The sequence below is a fragment of the Hippocampus zosterae genome, chromosome 8, assembly GCF_025434085.1.
Source record: "Hippocampus zosterae strain Florida chromosome 8, ASM2543408v3, whole genome shotgun sequence".
NCBI lineage: Eukaryota > Metazoa > Chordata > Actinopteri > Syngnathiformes > Syngnathidae > Hippocampus > Hippocampus zosterae.
Window position 1 is genome coordinate 20,053,827 of NC_067458.1, and position 15,706 is coordinate 20,069,532.

Genomic DNA, 15,706 nt, shown 5'->3' on the forward strand with positions numbered 1-15,706 from the left:
GAAGAGCTGGACGAAGTGGCTGGGGAGAGGGAGCTCTGGGCTTCCGTGCTAAAGCTGTTTTCCCCGCAACCCGACCGCGGATAAGCGGTAGAAAATGGATGGATGGATGGACAATTTACTCTTGATTAATTGACCTCTTGATGAATTGATCGTGACTACAATATTCGTCCAAATAATTGTGATGATCATTTCTCAGATCTTTATTTTTCCTCATTGTCGCGGTGGCAGGTGTACTACGTGTCTGACCTGTTCAAGCCCAGGCTGAAGGCGGCGCCGTCTCCTCCGTCACCCATCAAGAAGGAGCTACTGCCCTCGTCCGACATCATTGAGAGGAACAACCACCACAACATGGTGTGAGGAAGACCGCCGCGCCTCCTCTTCCTTGTCCTCCCGCGACCAATCACGTCGCCGCTCACCTCCCATCGGACAGTAGAATGTAGCTAAAAGGGCAATTTCAACAACCGCAACTCCAACCTCTGTCATTCTGTGAGGAACCCCACTCCGGGCGGTTGTTCGGCAAGCGTGGGGAGTAAACGACCAGATCCGAGAAAATCAAAATTGGAAGACGACAGGCGGAGCTTGAAAGAGGTAATAAAATGACAAAATAATGAAACCGAAGAGATCAAAACAAACTTCCTGCAAAAGGGAGAGAAGTAATTCTAGCGATGTTTACTCTCTGGAGTCTCTGTGGCCTTGGAGTGGCAGCAACAACTTCCTGAGAGACGGGAAGGATGAAAAATGTAATTTAAAGCACTGTTTGTCCTTTATTATTTTTTTGGTAAAAAAAATTCAATGACCGTGATCACCACTTGCTGCCTGGCGCGTCAAAGCGGAAACCCAACGACGCCGTTTTTGAATGTCACACCGGCCTCGCTCGTCGGGCTTTCTACTGAGCGCGCTCAGTGCAGCCTAAAACTCGGGATGTTGCATTTATTTTAGATTTAGGTCAAATCGGGGAGGGAGGGTTGTGCGTCCCCCACCTTGGCATCTATTCATTCATTCATCTTCCGTACCGCTTGATCCTCACTAGGGTCGCGGGGGGTGCTGGAGCCTATCCCAGCTGTCTTCGGGCAGTAGGCGGGGGACACCCCGAATCGGTTGCCAGCCAATCACAGGGCACACAGAGACGAACAACCATTCACACTCACACTCACACCTAGGGGCAATTTAGAGTGTTCAATCAGCCTGCCACGCATGTTTTTGGAATGTGGGAGGAAACCGGAGCACCCGGAGAAAACCCACGCGGGCCCGGGGAGAACATGCAAACTCCGCACAGGGAGGCCGGAGCTGGAATCGAACCCGGTACCTCTGCACTGTGAAGCCGACGTGCTAACCACTGGACTACCGGGCCGCACCTTGGCATCTACATGACCATAAAAATGTCTGGATGTTTGGCATGATTGATGTTTTGGGTTCAGCCTAAAATGCACTCGATTCCTTACAAGTGAACTGAATCTGACTAGAGCATTTTAGGTTCACCCAGCAATTTCACCCCCCCCCCCCCCCCCCGACCTCCCCCCCCCCAAAAAATCCTCATATTGTCACTAGTGTTAAGCGAGAAGTGTGGCTGTCCCTTCTGCCCTCCTCAAAGCTGGGGGGGGGGGGGTTCTAATTGGCTTCCGCAGCAGGAAGAATTGGTAGTGGGCGGGGTCAGGGTGATTGACAGCCAATCTGGCACATCATTTTGGGATGGTTGGGGCCCATTCTGCTGGCAGGAAGGGTCTCTGACACACCCCAGTCACTCATTGGCAATGTACATGTGTGTGTGTGTGTGTGCGCTTCTACATTTTGTGAATACGTGTGTGCCGATGTCTGAGCATTACACGCTGTGAATGAAACCTTTGTACATCACCCTCTCATATTACACTGTCCTAAGCGTGTGTGTGTGTGTGTGTGTGTGTGTGTTTGTGTGTCGTGGTTCTAAAAAAAACTGTGGTATGTTTTGCTGTCCCCTTTTCAGTTCTCGCACACGCGCACCATGCACATCTTCATCACCGTTACAGTCCGTCCGATTGCCTCTCGAAGTTGTTTTCGCTTCCTTTTTTTTTACATATAAAAAAATATATATAAATAATGTATAGATCACTACAAAAAAAGTAACTGTGTACGTGTTTTAGATATATCCACTATGCTTACAGACCTGTGTTCTTTGCAAAATGCTGCTTAAAAAGCAACAGCGGACAGACTTTTTTCTTTTTTGTATCTAGGCAAATCAACCTATTGTAGATTGTAATGTTTTGTAATATGCACCCAGTCAATAAACCCACAGTTTCTATTCAATCCCATAATAGTATTTTTGTATTGTCTCGCGTTTGTCTTTTGTACAAAAAGAAATAGTGACAATGTTGTTGTTTTTCTGCAAAATGTACTTTGCTCTTCTACATGTGCTTTTAAATAAAAAGCTCATTATGAACACGTGTGTGTGTGTGTGTGTGTGTGTGTGTGTGTGTGTGTGTGTGTGTGTGTGTGTGTGTGCATGCGCGTGTGCCTGTGTATGTGTGTGTGGGTAGGCGTGTTTGGGCATTTCTATTATGAACTACTTGACAGGGTAAAGTGATTCTCACTGTGGGATGAGTACCACAGCTACACAAGCGCCCTCTAGTGGTACTTGAAAGTATCACTGAATTTGAATGCTCTGCCTATGATACAATGGCTACAGCTTCATTGTTTTCCAACTTTAATACATTCATTCATTCATTCATTCATCTTCCAAGCCGCTTGATCCTCACTAGGGTCGCGGGGGTTGCTGGAGCCTATCCCAGCTGTCTTCGGGCAGTAGGCATCCAATCATTTTGAATTTCTGATTTTACAAGACAAAAATGTACATATTTTCAAAAATGTACAAATATTCAGATCCTCAGATGAACACATTGTCATTTGGAATGCCAATTTGGCAACAGACAACAGAGAAAAAAAATAGCCAACGTGACTCGTCCAATTAAAAATATTTAAAAGCTGGCACTTGAATTTGTTGGCCCCACAAATAAGAAACGGTCCCAAGAAAATGTGCAACTAAGATGAAAAAAATTCAAAAGAAAAAAAAAAGTAAATCAATGGGGCGGAAAAAAAAGCAAAGCAAACCACTTCACAGTCTGTGACTGTGACCGAAACCAACAGTGTCATTTTGTCCACCGCAGAGCAAAAAAAAAAAAAAGATGGACTGGCATGCTTTCTTACCACAATTCATCAAGTAAGTGCATCGATAGCAAACGTTTCAATATTTTCTCCACCTCGTCGATGGTCAAGTTTGACGAGATCATGTTTCCCCTTCAGCGCAGCCTTTTCATCGACGGCGACACTACAGCTGCTTTGAGGTCAGCTTGAAAGCGCAGAGTCAGAACCAGTGTGCTGCCTGTTGAACAGCTGGCGGGCCTGACTGGACTCAGCCATGCGTGGCTGTAATAGCTCAGGCCCCGCGCCAAGCCAGTGAGAGGCCCGTGTTGTGGTCGTGTTTTTTGGCAGGAACCGAGCGGGCGCTCAGCTAACCCGCTCAGGCCCCAATTGGACCTCTCAGCACTCTCAGCACACCGTGTGTGTGTGTGTGTGTGTTTGCATATATTTACAATGCTAACGATGCTAGTTAGCTTTAAGTTGGACAGACTCTTGATTGGGAAACGGTAGCTTTGGATAAATTAGTTAATAACGAGAGCATGGTTTCCAATTAGGGATTTCGACTCGGGGTAAGGTTTCAAATTCAGATTTTCAACTAGGGTTGGGTTTTCGAATTAGGGGTTTGAATGGGATTAGTTATTTTCATGAGGGTTTTAAATTAGAGGTGGGATTTAAAAACGAGGGTTCGGATTAGAAACTAAAAACAAATGCGTCCAATTATTGTGGGACCTTAGTTATTTATTTTTGCCGTCCAGCCCAAACAAAATATGCTACACCCCAAAAACTGGACTTTGCATTGCGCCATTGTGTTTGTCTGACCTTCCTCAAGGTCAAAGACAAGCCCTGTTTTGGGCGGTGGCATTATCGCCTCTTGTGCCGAGTGAGAATTTCGGCCATTTCCGACACGTAAAAGAAAAAGTAAAAAGTGTGACTCTTTTGCCACGCAAACAAATAAAATGATAACGAGAGTGACAGCAGACAATAGACAGGCATGATGAGGAGGAAGAAGAAGAGGAGCAGGGTCACAGCAGGAAGCCGAGCTGTGCGACTCCTCATCCTTCTCCCTCCTCTTTGTCGTCCACCGTCCTGCTCCTCCTCTCCTTCTTCTCCCTGCTCATGACCGTCGACGGACTCATCCCCTTCTCCTCCGCCATAAATAAGCCTTTGGCTTTCATCTCTCGACAATCGAGCGCTTTACCTTATAACCCTCTGACCTCCGAGCACATGAGCTCCTGCATCCTGACCCCTGAACTCTAACCCGACCAGTGTCCTGTCAGTCCCAAAAAACGACCATAGTAGTAAGGCGTTTTTAAAGGAAAAAAACAACCATGTATAGTAAGCCGTTTTTAAAGGAAAAAAACAACCATGTATAGTAAGCCGTTTTTAGCCCCCCAAAAAACGAACATGTATTAGTAAGGCATTTTTAGCCCCCCAAAAATGACCATGTATAGTAAGGCGTTTTTAACCCAAAAAAACACCATGTATAGCACAGCGTTTTTAGCCGAAAAAAACCCGACCATGTATAGTAAGGCGTTTTTAGCCGAAAAAAACCGACCATGTACAGTAAGGCATTTTTAGCCCCCCAAAAATGACCACGTATAGTAAACTGTTTTTCACCCAAAAAAACAACCATGTATTGAAAGGCATTTTTAGCCCCAAAAAACGACCATGTATAGTAAGGCGTTTTTAGCCGGAAAAAAAAAACGACCATGTATATTAAGGCGTTTTTAGCCGATAAAAACGACCATGTATAGTAAGGCATTTTTGGCCGAAAAAAACCGACCATGTATAGTAAGGCGTTTTTAGCCGGAAAAAAAGACCATGTATGGTAAGGCAATTTTGGCCGGAAAAAAAAGACCATGTATGGTAAGGCATTTTTGGCCGGAAAAAAAAACCGACCAGGTATAGTAAGGCGTTTTTCACTAAAAAAAAACAACCATGTATTGCAAGGCATTTTTAGCCCCAAAAAACGACCATGTATAGTAAGGCGTTTTTAGCCTGAAAAAAAGACCATGTGTAGTAAGGCATTTTTGGCCGAAAAAAAAAACGACCATGTATGGTAAGGCATTTTTGGCCGAAAAAAACCGACCATGTATAGTAAGGCGTTTTTAGCTGGAAAAAAACGACCATGTGTGGTAAGGCATTTTTGGCCGGGAAAAAAAAAACGACCATGTATAGTAAGGCGTTTTTAGCCGAAAAAAAACCGACCATGTATAGTAAGGCGTTTTTAGCCGGAAAAAAAAACGACCATGTATATTAAGGCGTTTTTAGCCACAAAAAAAAAAACGACCATGAATATTAAGGCGTTTTTAGCCGGAAAAAACGACCATTTATAGTAAGGTTATTTTGGCCTGACAAAAAACGACCATGTATAGGAAGGCATTTTTAGCCGAAAAAAACCCGACCATGTATAGTAAGGCATTTTTAGCCGAAAAAAACGGCATTTTTGGCCGATTAAAAAAAAAGACCATGTATAGTAAGGCGTTTTTAGCCGAAAAAAAAAAACGACCATGTATATTAAGGCGTTTTTAGCCGAAAAAAAACGACCATGTATGGTAAGGGATTTTTGGCCGGAAAAAAAAACCGACTAGGTATAGTAAGGCGTTTTTCACTCCAAAAAAAAAACCATGTATTGCAAGGCATTTTTAGCCCCAAAAAACGACCATGTATAGTAAGGCGTTTCTAGCCGAAAAAAAACCCGACCATGTATGGTAAGGCATTTTTGGCCGGAAAAAAAAAAATGACCAGGTATAGTAAGGCGTTTTTCACAAAAAAAAAAAACAACCATGTATTGCAAGGCATTTTTAGCCCCAAAAAACGACCATGTATAGTAAGGCGTTTTTAGCCGAAAAAAAAAAACGACCATGTATGGTAAGGCATTTTTGGCCGGAAAAAAAAACGACCATGTATAGTAAGGCGTTTTTCACAAAAAAAAACAACCATGTATTGCAAGGCATTTTTAGCCCCAAAAAACGACCATGTATAGTAAGGCGTTTTTAGCCGAAAAAAAAGACCATGTATATTAAGGCGTTTTTAGCCGGAAAAAAAACGACCATGTATAGTAAGGCATTTTTAACCCAAAAAAACACCATGTATAGCACAGCGTTTTTAGCCGAAAAAAAACGACCATGTACAGTAAGGCATTTTTAGCCCCCCAAAAATGACCACGTATAGTAAACTGTTTTTCATCCAAAAAAACAACCATGTATAGTAAGGCATTTTTAGCACCCAAAAATACAAAAAAATAGTGATACATGGTCGTTTGTTTTTTTCGGCCAAAAATGCCTTACTATATACATGGTCGTTTTTTTGGGGCTAAAAATGCCTAACTGTAAAGGGTTGTTTTCTTTGGCCCAAAACAAAGCTTGCTAAATTCTGAACCAAAATTTCAAATTGTCATATGTAATCCACATTGACAGTCATTATTCTTGACTTGTGTTTTTAAAGCTAGTTTTTCATGTGAAATCAGTGAAGGGAAAAATAAATTTTCAAAGACTATCGAAGCCTTCTGTCGTAAAATGTGCTGTCCAGTGTCAGCAACACCAAAGCATTCAACTCAATATGGTCAAAGACAGACAAGAATTCCACCTGAAAGCCTCTTGCCTTTCTGTACATGTGTTACGTTTGGAGCTGATAAGGCGGATGGCTTCTCCAGGGGGATTCATCAGAGGACGACAGCTCAGTTGGGTCACAACGGCAATCCGTAATCAACATAAACAAGTTGTACCAGGTCGAAGCCGATGAAAAGTGAGCTTTGAGAGTTCCTGCCAAAAATTTCACGACTTACAGTTTATCTTGGCCTGCAAAAAATGTCATCACCCGCCACTCTCACTGATAGCACACTTGAATGATGCTTAACATTAAGCAGTCATTCTACTTTGCGGTCATGTTTCAAGCCTCCGGTATGCATACTCCACCAGATTTCTGCGTGGAGTCATCACAGCGTGATGAGAATTACGGTCGATGGCGAATGCTGCGAGCGGCTCGTCAACACCATGCGCGATCGATGACTGTCCAACCCACACGCACGCACGTGCAATGCCGGGATTCCAGAAAGCTGTTTGTGGACGGAAGCCAGAGACTCAGCTAATAGTCAGTCCATGACTTAGCGTTTACGGCAGTTATTGGCTGCAGTTATTGCCTTGGGGCAATTATTGGACGGGGCGGGGGTTTCTCTCTAGATCTGCCCTCACAGTTTGCAAAGTGTAACTGGAGTGTTCACAATTGTTTGTGTGTGTGTCACAATTACAACCAGCAGTAATTAAACATTGATGTGGAAAATAAATCAATTCATTCATTCATTCATCTTCCGAACCGCTTCATCCCCATTAGGGTCGCGGGGGGTGCTGGAGCCTATCCCAGCTGTCTTCGGGCAGCAGGCAGGGGTCATCCTGAATCGGTTGCCAGCCAATCGCAGGGCACACAGAAACAAACAACTATTCACACTCACACTCACACCTAGGGACAATTTAGAGCGGCCAATCGGCCTGCCATGCATGTTTTTGGAATATGGGAGGAAACCGGAGCACCCGGAGAAAACCCACGCAGGCCCAGGGAGAACATGCAAACTCCACACAGGGAGGCCAGAGCTGGAATCGAACCCAGAATACCTCTGCAATGTGAAGGTGACGTGCTAGCCACTGGACTACCGGGCCGCCTGGAAAATAAATCAATAAATAAATTAGTTCAATCAAATTGGCACAATACAAAAATACTAATAATAACAATGATAATAATAATAATTTACTATATTGAAAAATTAAGAAATTATGTGAGAAAAGATAGATCAATAAAAAAACAAAAAAAGAAAATTATACAACTAATTGGACATTAATTTCCCTATAAAATGAAAACAAGATAATAGTATACAATTTTAAAAAAGAAAAAATATTTATGTGTTTTGTTAGTTAGCTATTTTAGGTATGCGCTGTTGTTACCAAATTAATGACATAAATTAAATTGACATAAATTAACATGAGGAATTTTTTAAAACAAATTTACTGCAATACTTTAATCAACTCATTTTTGTTCCATTTTATATATACAGTACATGCATTGAATAAATACATATCAATTATTTTTTTTTAAATGACATGACTAAAATCAAAATCCTCCACATTCAACATTCAAATGATTATTGCATCGGTTACGTCACACGTACTGTTGGCCGGCGAATAAAAATTAAACTGAAGGCACTTAATACACTCAATTGAAGGTCTGCTACATTTCCCCCCCTCGCGGCCCCTTAAAATGGGAACACAGGAATGAGGTTAATCCATCCTTCCTGTGCGCCACAATTAACACAAGCCTCTCGTCTGAGCACATTTAACGCCCCCGCTGGATTGAGCGTTTTCATTTCCACTACCAAAAAAAAAAAAGTACCATAAGATCCTCCCGTGCCAGACAAAGACTGGCTGTTCTCATGTCGGATCATCATAAAAACAGCGCTTTAATCCGGGATATTAATCCCGCTGCTGCCGCCTACACCGACAAGCTTATTGACTGATTTCATTCCTGTGAGAGCATCCGGCACCCCATTGTGTCCTCCTTTTCATGCCACCCCCCCCCCAAAAAAAAATAGGGCAATACTTGACAAAAATCCTCTTTTTCTCTAATTTTGTGCAGTGTTCGTCTCTATGCGAGCCCTTTGACTGATTGACAAGCAATTCAGGCTTGCCTAAACACGAATATCTGAATTATATTTCAACATTCGTGTTGAGGATTTTCTGTGTGGAACCGTGTGTGTATTCACGATACCTGAACTCATTCTAATAGAAAAGATTTTTGTGAAAGTACTTCCGAATTGCTCCAAATTGGTCATGAGGCGAGTGATGAGTCCCCAGTCGGGATGTGGAGGAGCAACCATCCATAGAACGTCAGGCACCCCCTGGCCCCCCCAACACCCACTCCACCGCTGCATTGTATAAGGAAAGGGCCCACGAAGGAGTAAGAGAGGCTCAGTGACAGGGGCGTATTCATGCACTGACACGGGGAAAGATGTAGTGTGTACCCAGGTTAGGGCTGAGCTCCAGCGGGGTCAACGCTCCGCTTCCCTCGCCTCCTGTGGCTGCCGTCCCACAATCCTTCATTCACACACTGATTCTATATGCAGAACACCTTTCCAGCTCAATGTGAGAGGAGGAAGGAGGTAAGGGGGGGGGGGGGGCAGAGAAAGACACACTGAGGGGGTCTTGAATTTTTTTGGGGTATAATGTAGCCAAGTTCCCTGAGAGAGAGAGAGAGTGAGTTTGTTTTTTCGTATTTCACATTTACAGAAGCGCCATTTATACGGCGTGACTGAGGATGTGGAATATGAAGGTGATCTGTAAGCGGGCCTTCGGGGTGATTTATTCGCATGGCACTGTCACTTCCTGTCCAACGCCAGACACTAAAATGGAGAGTCAGTGGGATGCTGTGTTATTGCGGGCTGCGGGCGGCCTCAGGCGAGACTTTTTTCAAAAATTTTCAATCAAGAGATGTATTTCTTCTAATGGTGGCCTCCGCTGTAAGAGAGGCCGTACGGCAAAATGAAGGCAAAATGGACGTCAACTTTTTTTTTTTTCCAATCAGGCTAGAAGATTGGGTTCTTGCAGAAAGCACAAGGGCAAAAGTATGGAAAGTTGTCCGGGTCAAAATTAAATACAATACACCCATAATTTAACACAGATAATTGAATGAAAAAGTGAAAGGCAATTAATCAACTCATCAGACTTATAACAAAAGGGATGACATCACTGCTACGATTGGTACACAGTTGTGCCAAGAAGTTGCCGGGAACAGATTTGGGTACCCTTCAGAAGTTGTTGTTGCTTGAACTTATTGAACTGTGTCTTGCGTGCCATTTTCTGCGGCTGGCCGACGGCAGAGCAGCCAAGAAGTCGGGTTGGCGGGGACTGAAGTTTACTCTTAACAGGTTGTGCTAATCCTTCTCTTTATGACCTTATTAGAAAACGAGCAAATTGTGAGTGAGTAAACGACGTGTGCGTGTGCGTGTGTGTGTGTGTATGTGTGGTATAAATAAGGCATTAGGAGGTTACTTGGTGGTTCCTGCTGATATATACAAACAGGAAAACACAAATCTGTCACGCCGCAGTGCGTCAAAAAGACGAAAAGATGATAAATGAAGCTATCCAAATACAGTTGTGTGTGCGTGTCAAAGTATTACAATGCGCATGGAAAAAAAAGTGGTCAGATCTCTTGATTTGGTACCATTCAGATGTTTTTGACATGGTTCAATGATTTTCTGCACCAACTGTACAAAATGTCATCGTATTGTATTCCACCATACAGTTTGCGTGTGGTGAACTGTCACGATGTGTCCAAAAATGTGGAATGATGTTTGCTTTTCGGATTGAAAGGCTGAGAAAGCCACAGTTCTCCTCTCTGGATGCATTTAGTGGACGTCTTTGTGGTGTGTGTGTGTGTGTGTGTGTGTGTGTGTGTGTGTGTGTGTGTGCGCTCGTTTCACAGCTTGTGCAATGTTCAATTGGAGCTGGCACAAACATGCGTTCCCATCATTGTGCCTCGCACACCCATAACCCCCCCACCCCCCACAGGCCCAATCCTGTTCCCCCACCCCCTCCTCCTCTCTGGTGTCTGTTGTTATGAATGATGAAAAGAAGATGGCCTCCGCTGAGAGCTCGCAGGAGGTCAGAAGCAAAAAGAAAAGGCGGTTCTGGTGCGGCGCCAACATCCACAAAAGTCATACGCACATTCCTCTTTGGGCTGAAGCCAAAGCCAAGTCATAAAAAAAAAAATACAGGCCAACACCAGTGCATCTTAATAAAGAGCCCCGGAGAGCATTCGGAAGAGCAATAAGAGCTTTGCTAGTGCTAATGCTAATGCTACATTTGTAACACTCCACATTTTCACCAGTTCACCAACCGTTGACAGTTTGCGGCATAAAAGTGCAAAAAAATTGCTCATCCCGAGTCTCGTGCTTCTACCGCGATTATTATAATGTATAAGAAATAATTAAATATAATTATTTCTATAAACTGTATTCCGTCTGGTGGACAACAAGTTAGCACGACTGCCTCACAGTAATGTAACACTCTAAATCAGGCGTGGTATGTTAATGTAACAAAGGGGTTTGGAAATGAGAAAATGCTTGCAATAGCTCCACGTTATTATGGATGACATATGACAATTTTGCTTAAGACTTTAGCAAGCATCCTGGAACTTGACATGCTTGATTTGCTTTCGCGAGCCACATAAAATGATGTGGTGGGCCAGATCTGGGCCCCGGGCCTTGACTTTGACACCTGTGCTCTAAATCGTCCCGAGGTGTGAGTGTGGATGATTTTGGATGCTCCAAAAAATGGCAATAATACAGCCTGAAAAAATAATTTCATGTTATCAGTCTATTTTTGGTATAGCTCAAGACCTCGGAGTTGGAAGTGATATCATCAGGCTAAAACAACAAATCGGAATGGTCCGACAGTTCAACTTCCCAAAAGTTCCTTTTCTAAATCTTTCCAATTACATTGGTGAAGCGTCTGCTTCCCGAGAACGCTGAGCAGATCCTGACGGGATAAGACGACAAGTCGGCATCCCTTGTAAGCGAGCGTCACGACTTCTTGCGCAAGCGCTTCCGAGCTTTTGCTCGCATACGCGGCTTCAAAAGCAGAAGAATTCCTGACGCGTGACTGGTACGGTCGGCTCGGGACCGAGTGGGGGGGGAAGCGGCCCCGCTCTCGTGTTGTTTGCTTTAGTCGCTCCGCAACTACGGATGAGCGAGCGTTACTTTGTTGACAGTTTAAATACACAGCAGGCAGGCAGACGCGTAATCTGACTCATGTTTTGTTCTTAAACACGCGTTTCGGTGACTGAACTCCCTTCACTGGACTCGAGAAACATTACATCCTCACTGCAGGGAAAACAATCAGACAAACTTGCTGGGGCAAAATATTGATGCAGTGATATTCGATTTATTGTTTCCCTTACATGGTCAATAAGGGAAATGGATTCAAGTTAGGGGTAGGGTTTCAAATGAGGGTTTTAAGACAAGGCTCAAGCTTCAGATGAGTGATTCAAGCCTGGGGTAGGGTTTAAAACAAGGATTATGGCTTCAAATTGGGATTTGGAGTCTTGGTTCGAGTGGGCTTGGAAGCAAGGGTTAGGATTCAACTTAGGGTTTCAAATCACAGTTATGGTTTCAAGACGGGTTTGTGTTTGGAGCACATGTTAGGGGTTTTAATTAGGGTTTCAAGCCAGGGTTGGGGTTTTAAAATAGGGCTTCAAGTCAAGGTTATGGTTTCAAAATAGGGTTTCATGCCTGCAGTATGGTTTCACATGAGGGTTATGTTTTAATGTTTGGATTTAGAGTTTCCAAAGCCGGTTGAAAGAAAAGATTAGGGTTCAAATTAAGGTTCTAAACGTGGTTTAGGGGTTGAAGCAGTTGTTGGGGTTTAAAGTAAGGGTTCCAATAAGGGTTTCGAAGTGGGGTTTCAAGCCAGAGTTAGCGTTTCAAACTAGAGTGTCAAGACAAGTGTTGGGTTTGAATGAGGGTTTAAAGGCTAGGTTTGGGTCAAAAACAAGGGTTAGGGTTTCAAATTAGAATTTTTGAGTTTGAGTCAAGGTTTCAAAGTTGGGTTGTAAATAATGGATCGAGTTTGAAGCAACTGTTAGGGGTTGAAATGAAAGTATTAAGCCTTGGGTTTCCAATTCCGGTTTTAATATAAGGCTTCAAAATAGTGTTTCAGGATTTGAAACCCTTGTTTCAAGCAAAGGGTTTAAAAAAGTGGTTGCAGTTTGAAATTAGGGATTTAAAACAGGGCTGGTCTTTTAAATTCGGATTTCAACCCCAGGTTGGGGGTTCAAGCTAAGGATACAATTTTGGTTCAAACGCGGTTAGTATTTCAAAGTAAAGTTTCAAGCCAGGGTTCAGCTTTTCAAATTGGGGTTTAAAAACTGGTTTGAGTGTGAAGGTAGGGTTTCAAGCCAGGGTTACGTTTTCAAATGAGGGTTTTTAAAAAATGACAGGGCTAGTCATTCCATTTACGGCTGCCGTTTGAAAGTTGTTTTTTCAAGAAAGAAATTTGGGTTCCAAGCAAAAGCAGCTGTCATATTCTGGTGACATCTCACACCCTTGACGCCATCTGCTTAACGCCTTACTGCCCCCTCAATCTTGGATTTCCACCTGCGCTTTTCACCACGCTGACGATTGATGACTTCTGAGGCTTCCTCAAAGAAACGCGACCTCGGGGTTGTTTCAAAGACCAGATGTTGATTGTTTTCATCAAATCTGGGGATGAGTGCGATTTCATGTTGTGCAACGGGGGATGAACAAAAAAGAATATCACATCTTTTATTGTGGTCATCACAAAGTCAAGGCTTGCTCGGCTGCTCGCAGCGCAATGTTACATAAGCGTTCAGGCTTTCAACTAGGAATAGCTTTTCAAAGTCGGGTTTCGAAAGAGGGTAGGGATTCCAGAGTAGGATTTCAATTCGAGGTATCATGTCTGGGTTAGGGTTTCAATTTAAGGATTCAATCAGATTTAAGATTTTCATCCTTCTCGACTGGGGGCCATTTTTGTCCTGCATCGCCCGATTCTGTTGACTGAAATTTATGAAAATGAGGAAGACATGTCGGCCGTCCGTTATCTTCTCTCCCCATGTATGTTTGCTTTGTGCGTTGGATTTCGGTGAAGGTTAATCAACGTGAACCCATCTCGATTACGACCGTTCCCAGTATGAGCTGATTTATGGTCTTTGGGCTGTCTTGTGTGCGCACCATTCCCCAGTTGTGTTTCTGGGACGGCAAGATCCTCACGCGAAAATCCCTCTCAGGACCATTTTGATCTGAGTGTTTCTTTTGGACTCTCCCCACCATCGTGGTGACGTAACAACCTCCAGTGTCTTTTCTTGTTTGCGCAAACATAAATCAGAATCAATATCAGGGAAGAAAGAAAACAACTCCCCTGAGGTTCGTCCGGAGGATTTATCTGTCCAAGGGAAGAAAAAAAATGTAGTGCAGTGTTTGTTGGTCAGGGGGGGGATGAGGTTTCATTTTGCCGTCGAGATAAAGAAAGATGTGAGAGTACAGAGGTCAAAGGTCCTTAGATAGCCTTCAAGTTTGGGGTGGGAGGCGATGATGGATGAGGCTCGGTTGTCTTTTGCGCTCCCCATACATGTCGGAAATACAAAACAGGCCAAAGTTTGGACGCACTTGCATCTGCGATATGAATGAGAACGTGTCTGAAATTTTTGGACCGATGAGAACAAGCCTCTAGGGTTTCAAAAGTAGGGTGCCTAGGATGGCTTGAGATTCCTATTTAGGGTTTTGAGACAGTTTTAGTGTTGAAAAAGTCTGAAGTGGGGTTTAAAACAAGGGTTATAATTTCAGATTTGGGTTTGAACCTGCAATTGGGGTTTCAAAACAGGGCTGGATGCGGGTACGAAAGCAGGATTAGTGTTTGAAAATGGTGTGAGAGGTTCAAGTCTGGATTAGGGTTTTAAACGAGGATTAGTATTGGGGTAGGTTCGGGTTTAATTCAGTTTCAAACCTGGGCTAGGGTTCAAACTAAGACGAAAGACAGCGTTTCTAAGTCGGGTTTGAAGCCTGAGGTAAAGTTTCAAAATGTGTTTTTAAACCAGGTTTAGGCTTTCAAATTAAGGTTTCGAGTAGGATTGGTGCTTCAAAGTAGGGAATTAGATTGGGGTTTGAATTTTAAATTAGGGTTTCAAGAAAAGGATAAGCATTTCAAATTAGGGTTTCAAGCAATGTTAGTGTTTCAAAGTAGCGCTAGGTTTTCCAAGTAGGGTTTCAAGGCATGTTAGGGTTTTAATTCAGCATTGCATTCAAGGTTAGTTTCTTCAAATGATAGTTTCAAGACAGAGATTCAATTTGGGGTTTCACGGTCAGGGTTATACTAGTGTTAGGGTTTTTAATTATGGTTTCCAACAGGGTTAGGGTTTCAAGATTTGGTTTCAAATTGGGGTCTCAAGAAAAATTAGGTTTTTAAGACAGGTTAGGGTTTTTAAATAAGGGTTTCAAGCAAGATTGAGATTTCAAAGAGTTTCAAAAGACAGGGTTAGGGTTTTCAAGTCAAGATAAGGGTTTTAAGCCTGGGTCACAATTTCAAATTTGGGTTTGCAACTAAGTCAAGATGTAAAAGCAGATAAGCTCCCGAATGCGGTGTGCATCCTGCCGAGAAGCTTTCCAACATTATGATGACAACTCCCATCAAATGAATGTCAAAACACCCCTTGAAGGTCAGGTTGAAATTGACGCCCTGTCGGGAATGTGAATAACGAGGGCGGGTGGGCAACCTCCTGAAATGTCACCAATCCACCAAATCCAATGATGTTGTCAGGCTATCCTTTTTAATTAGAAGGTGTGACGCCAGACGTGTCAAAGTTCAGGCCCCACACCTCGGCCCGTGCTACCGTTTCACGCCTGTTTGATGGAACATTCCAGTCGCTCATCATTATTAGGTAGGGTGGGGGGGGGGCGGAATTGGGCACGGGGGGAATTGGCCGCGGTGAACTTCCTGGAAAAAAACTGAGAAATGGAAAAGCTGAGATAATAGCGCGGAAGGCAGTGCCAATACTTTAGTTAGGGTTTCAATCAGGGAATCTTCCATCAATCCAT

At 43.4% G+C, this 15,706-nt stretch overlaps 2 protein-coding genes and 1 long non-coding RNA gene across 4 annotated transcripts in view; 1 reads left to right on the forward strand and 2 right to left on the reverse strand.

Moving 5' to 3' along the window:
• The window catches only part of plpp3 (phospholipid phosphatase 3), a 30,785-nt gene extending 29,850 nt beyond the window's left edge, over positions 1-935 (forward strand). For both annotated transcript variants that reach the window (XM_052073191.1, XM_052073189.1), the window contains exon 7: positions 229-935. In XM_052073191.1, coding sequence (XP_051929151.1) covers positions 229-357 — 129 coding nt within the window. In that variant the 3' untranslated portion in view covers positions 358-935. The remainder of the gene's footprint in view (positions 1-228) is intronic.
• Positions 764-1,498, reverse strand: LOC127605585 (uncharacterized). Its single transcript, XR_007963614.1, has 2 exons — positions 1,356-1,498; positions 764-980 (listed from the first exon to the last, which is right to left on the reverse strand). It is a non-coding gene; the product is annotated as an uncharacterized LOC127605585 (long non-coding RNA).
• A 5,182-nt stretch (positions 1,499-6,680) lies between these two features.
• The window catches only part of bloc1s2 (biogenesis of lysosomal organelles complex-1, subunit 2), a 78,440-nt gene continuing 69,414 nt past the window's right edge, over positions 6,681-15,706 (reverse strand). The window contains exon 7 of the mRNA XM_052073194.1: positions 6,681-6,875. Coding sequence (XP_051929154.1) covers positions 6,819-6,875 — 57 coding nt within the window. The 3' untranslated portion in view covers positions 6,681-6,818. The remainder of the gene's footprint in view (positions 6,876-15,706) is intronic.